This window comes from Homalodisca vitripennis, chromosome 3, assembly GCF_021130785.1.
Source record: "Homalodisca vitripennis isolate AUS2020 chromosome 3, UT_GWSS_2.1, whole genome shotgun sequence".
Lineage (NCBI taxonomy): Eukaryota > Metazoa > Arthropoda > Insecta > Hemiptera > Cicadellidae > Homalodisca > Homalodisca vitripennis.
In genome coordinates, this window is record NC_060209.1 from 189,462,930 (window position 1) to 189,467,995 (window position 5,066).

At 36.8% G+C, this 5,066-nt stretch overlaps 1 protein-coding gene across 1 annotated transcript; it reads left to right on the plus strand.

Annotated features, from left to right (window-relative positions):
• On the plus strand, positions 1-883 carry LOC124358519 (bombyxin B-3-like). The gene is made up of 2 exons (XM_046810815.1): positions 1-194; positions 738-883. The coding sequence occupies exons 1-2, from the start codon at positions 2-4 to the stop codon at positions 881-883; spliced, it is 339 nt and encodes a 112-aa protein (XP_046666771.1). The 5' UTR covers position 1.
• The last annotated feature ends 4,183 nt before the right edge of the window (positions 884-5,066 follow it).

Genomic DNA, 5,066 nt, shown 5'->3' on the forward strand with positions numbered 1-5,066 from the left:
GATGTACCGCTCAACGGTGGTAGCCTGCGTGATAACAATGGTAACGTTGATGAGTACAAAGGAGCAAATGTCAGAGGCTACCTCAAGTCAACGCTACTGCGGAGATTCCCTCAAGAACGCCCTCTCACTTATCTGCAGTGACGGATTCAACAAGAGATCAGGCAATGACCTCGTTGAAACCAACGTCCTTAGTGGTAAGTAGAGCTAGGTTAGTGTATCATTATTTTGAGGCAACAAACAACCTCATTGGTAAGAGAACCTAGGTTTATGTATCACTATGTCGAGGCAAAAAACTACCTAAGTGGTAAGCAAAGCTAAGTTTATGTATAAATTATGTCATTATGTCATTCCAGATGATCCTGGGACGGTCAGGCTGTTCAGGGACAGAAACATAGCGAGATTATTACGTCTCCGTCAGCGAGCAAGGGGAATCGCTGATGATGCAGCCACAGATCTTGCAGCATTAACGAGGCTTCATCCTACTTTGTTTCCAGATGATAGGCTTCCCTAAGTCCAGTCAATCAATTATGTTTTCCTTATAAATCTCAACAAAGTATAAATAATAATTATGCTATTGCAGATGATGAGTTGTCAGATAATCCTGAGACGGTCAGACTGTTCAGGGACAGAAACATAGCGAGATCATTACGTCTCCGACAGCGAGCAAGGGGAATCGCTGATGAATGCAGCCACAGATCTTGCAGAATTAACGAGCCTTCATCCTACTTTGTTACCAGATGATCCTGAGACGGTCAGGCTGTTCAGGGACAGAAACATAGCGAGATCATTACGTCTCCGTCAGCGAGCAAGGGGTGTCGCTGATGAGTGCTGCCACAGATCTTGCAGCATTAACGAGCCTTCATCCTACTTTGTTACCAGATGATCCTGAGACGGTCAGGCTGTTCAGGGACAGAAACATAGCGAGATCATTACGTCTCCGTCAGCGAGCAAGGGGTGTCGCTGATGAGTGCTGCCACAGATCTTGCAGCATTAACGAGATTTCATCCTACTGTGTTTCCAGATGATCCTGAGACAGTCAGGCTGTTCAGGGACAGAAACATAGCGAGATCATTACGTCTCCGTCAGCGAGCAAGGGGTGTCGCTGATGAGTGCTGCCACAGATCTTGCAGCATTAACGAGCTTTCATCCTACTGTGTTTCCAGAGGATCCCAATAGTCCACGTGTTCCACTGTATAAATGTTAAATGGTAGAGGCAATCATTTCAAAATTCATTATTTGTGTCAACTTTATTTTGTTTGACTCCTTCAATTGACTTCATTGTATTAAATTTGTGAAATGCCTATTTCAAAAAATCTGTACGTTATATTCATATATAAATAATAAAAAAGCACCCACAAATCAACACTTGGAAGACTTTCTTGTACTTTTCCCTGTGATAAACCTATTCTCATATATTTGACCAATGTGAAATGCAATGTAGGAGTTTTACATAAGAAACTCTGATAATCAAGGCTCTAATTTATGAAGCTTACTAAATCTTCTGAAGATAAGTTCCACGGAATAATATGCTGATGGCAGTCTACAACACTTGTAGCCCACAAAATAATGGTACTTAATAACATATAATACTGAACAATAAACCCCAACGATTCTCTCATTTCATCAGTTCTAGAAAAAAATCAAAAGATTAACGCAAGTACTAAATTTGTCAGAAAATTAAATTTATAATAAAAAAATACTTAGAGGGATTTTTTAATTTCTGCTGTGGTGAGGTTATATTCTACACAGAATATTCTTCATTCTTTAATTCGTAATTAAAATTACATGAACACAGAATTTCAGAATAGGTTTAATTTCAAATTTATTTTGTTAAAATCAAAGTAAATAAAATATATGCCCTTTTAATTATGTCAATGCTATTATTTACACATGCATTGTAATTAATATACTCAATTTAGGTTAGATAGTACGATATGAGAGCGAAACAATACCAGAATAACATTGACAAACTAACATTCCAAAACTATTCAAAATCCTACCTGCAACTCTATCAGATCAAAACAATGATTGATACGTAAAAACTTCACGAGGACAGTCTTTCTTTTTGACAATGATGTTTTCGTCATGAAATGTGCAAAAAACTTTGTTTCTAGATGGAGAAAGCTACTGATATTGATGAACAACATATCCAAACATCCAATTTTTTATGTGTTATATATAATGTTTTATCATTTTACAGTATAAAAAAGTCATTCACAGTTCTTATCTGTTTAGAGACAATTAATAGCTATAATTAATACATAAAAACATTTAGGCAACGAGTAAACTGGCCAGAAAGTTTAATTTATTATTATACTTATTATTATTCTCTGTTGATATGCATACCGAAAAATATCACCCTCGTCCCTTTTTTTGATTATTCTGGGCCATAAAAAGGGTTGAAACAAAGATAACGGATGTGACGTATGGATCAGTTATAGCGAGGGAAGTGGTGGACGAGGAAACTCAGAACCAAGATCAACAAAAAAGATAAAAGTCCCATTGTACGTAAAGAAGTATCCCTTCTAGATGTAATATACATTATGGGGTAAGAATACATTAAAAGATTCAAGGTTAAAGGAGAACTTTCGAGGACTCACATTTAATGAGAAAGAATTCCTCGCAAAAGTTAAAGAACTTGACTCTCCAATACCAAAGGCATTGTCTCTTCTCGCTGGCATTGGTAACACCACGGTAGAGAACTTAAGTTCAGAATGCTTCCAAGAAACTACATTGATGGAGAGTATCAGGAAGTAGAGATCCCAGGATACTTCGGCGTTGCTGGACCCATCACCCAACCCCTTTATCATTCATATCCCTGCATCGCAGTTTATGCGCAGCGCATAACTTAGCTGGAGTCGTGGATTGGGACCTACCACAAGGAGTTCGAGCTCAAGATGCTAATGCAATACATCCAAATATCAACATGCTTGGATGCGCACCATCGGTGCATCTATCCCCTGAACAGCTAGCGTTCCTTTCAAAAGTTGGAATTACGCAAAATGCTTTCCCTATGAACAATGGATCGATTCCTCTCAACATACCGCTGATATTAGCGGTCCAACGTAAATCGACACAAGTACACAAGTAAAAGGCATCAATCTCAGCCCGTCCCCGAACGAAACTGTAGGAAGTATAGGCCAGATAGAAAATTAAGAGACAAGATACTTATGGTATTCTAACAGATTTGTTGTCAGATATTAAATATCCAGTAACACATGTACTTAGCTGCATTGCCGTTACTACTAACCACCAAGTCATCTTAACTGTTACACTGTTTTATTTTATGAGATACGTTATCAACATCAAGTATATAAACATAAATGTTTTTGTTTGTATGACTCAAAAAATAGGATATATATATATATGTGTGTGTGTGTGTGTATATATATATATATATATATGTGTGTGTGTGTGTGTGTGTGTGTGTGTGTGTGTGTGTGTGTGTGTGTGTGTGTGTGTGTGTGTGTATATATATATATTAAAAACTTCAAAATTGTTTTCTTTTATTTCAAACACAAAATATATTTCGTGCATTACTAGTATTATTTTTCATAAATATCATTAATTATTATACTCATATTATGTTACATTTGCTATAAATCAATCAAATTACTATTAACCACCAAGTTCTCTTAATTGTTACACTGTTTTATTTTATGAGATGCGTTATAAACATCAAGTATATAAACATAAATATTGTTGTTTGTATGACTCAAAAAATAGGATATATATATATGTATATATATATATATATATATATATTAAAAACTTCAAAATTGTTTTCTTTTATTTCAAGCCAAAAATATATTAGTGCATTAGTACTATTATTTCTCATAAATTTCATTAATTATTATCTCATATTATGTTACATTTGCTATACATGAATCAACACATAAGTCATAATAGACGATTAGATTGAATCCCTACTTCCATGTATACATATTCTGTATATGCCCGTGGTGTTTCAACCTATGGATACGTTAAAAGATTCCAATATATCCCAGTTACTAATTCGACATAGAGGACTTAAACCGCCAAATACACTCGACACTAGAACATCCGGTAATATACTGTTGTGCGTTTCTCCAGAGTCCTCAAATCCATCAAAACCATAAAGACTAATTCGACAGACAGGACGAAAACCTCCAAATAAACTCGACATCGGAACAACCGGTAATATACTCTTGTGCTTCTTTCCAGAGTCCTCAAATCCATTAAAACCATAAAGACTAATTCGACAGACAGGACGAAAACCTCCAAATAAACTCGACATCGGGGCAACCGGTAATATACTGTTGTGCGTCTTTCCAGAGTCTTCAAATCCATCAAAATCATAAAGACTAATTCGACAGACAGAACGAAAACCTCCAAATAAACTCGACATCGGAACAACCGGTAATATACTGTTGTGCGTCTCTCCAGAGTCCTCAAATCCATTAAAAACATAAAGACTAATTCGACAGACAGGACGAAAACCTCCAAATAAACTCGACATCGGGGCAACCGGTAATATACTGTTGTGCGTCTTTCCAGAGTCTTCAAATCCATCAAAATCATAAAGACTAATTCGACAGACAGGACGAAAACCGCCAAATAAACTCGACATCGGAACAACCGGTAATATACTGTTGTGCGTCTCTCCAGAGTCCTCAAATCCATCAAAACCATAAAGAATAATTTGACAGACAGAACGAAAACCGCCAAATAAACTCGACATCGGAACAACCGGTAATATACTGTTGTGCGTCTCTCCAGAGTCCTCAAATCCATCAAAACCATAAAGAATAATTTGACAGACAGAACGAAAACCGCCAAATAAACTCAACATCGGAACAACCGGTAATATCCTGTTGTGCGTCTCTCCAGAGTCCTCAAATCCATCAAAACCATAAAGAATAATTTGACAGACAGAACGAAAACCGCCAAATAAACTCGACATCGGAACAACCGGTAATATACTGTTGTGCGTCTCTCCAGAGTCCTCAAATCGATCAAAACCATAAAGACTAATTCGACAGACAGGACGAAAACCGCCAATAAAACTAGACATCGGAACAACCGGT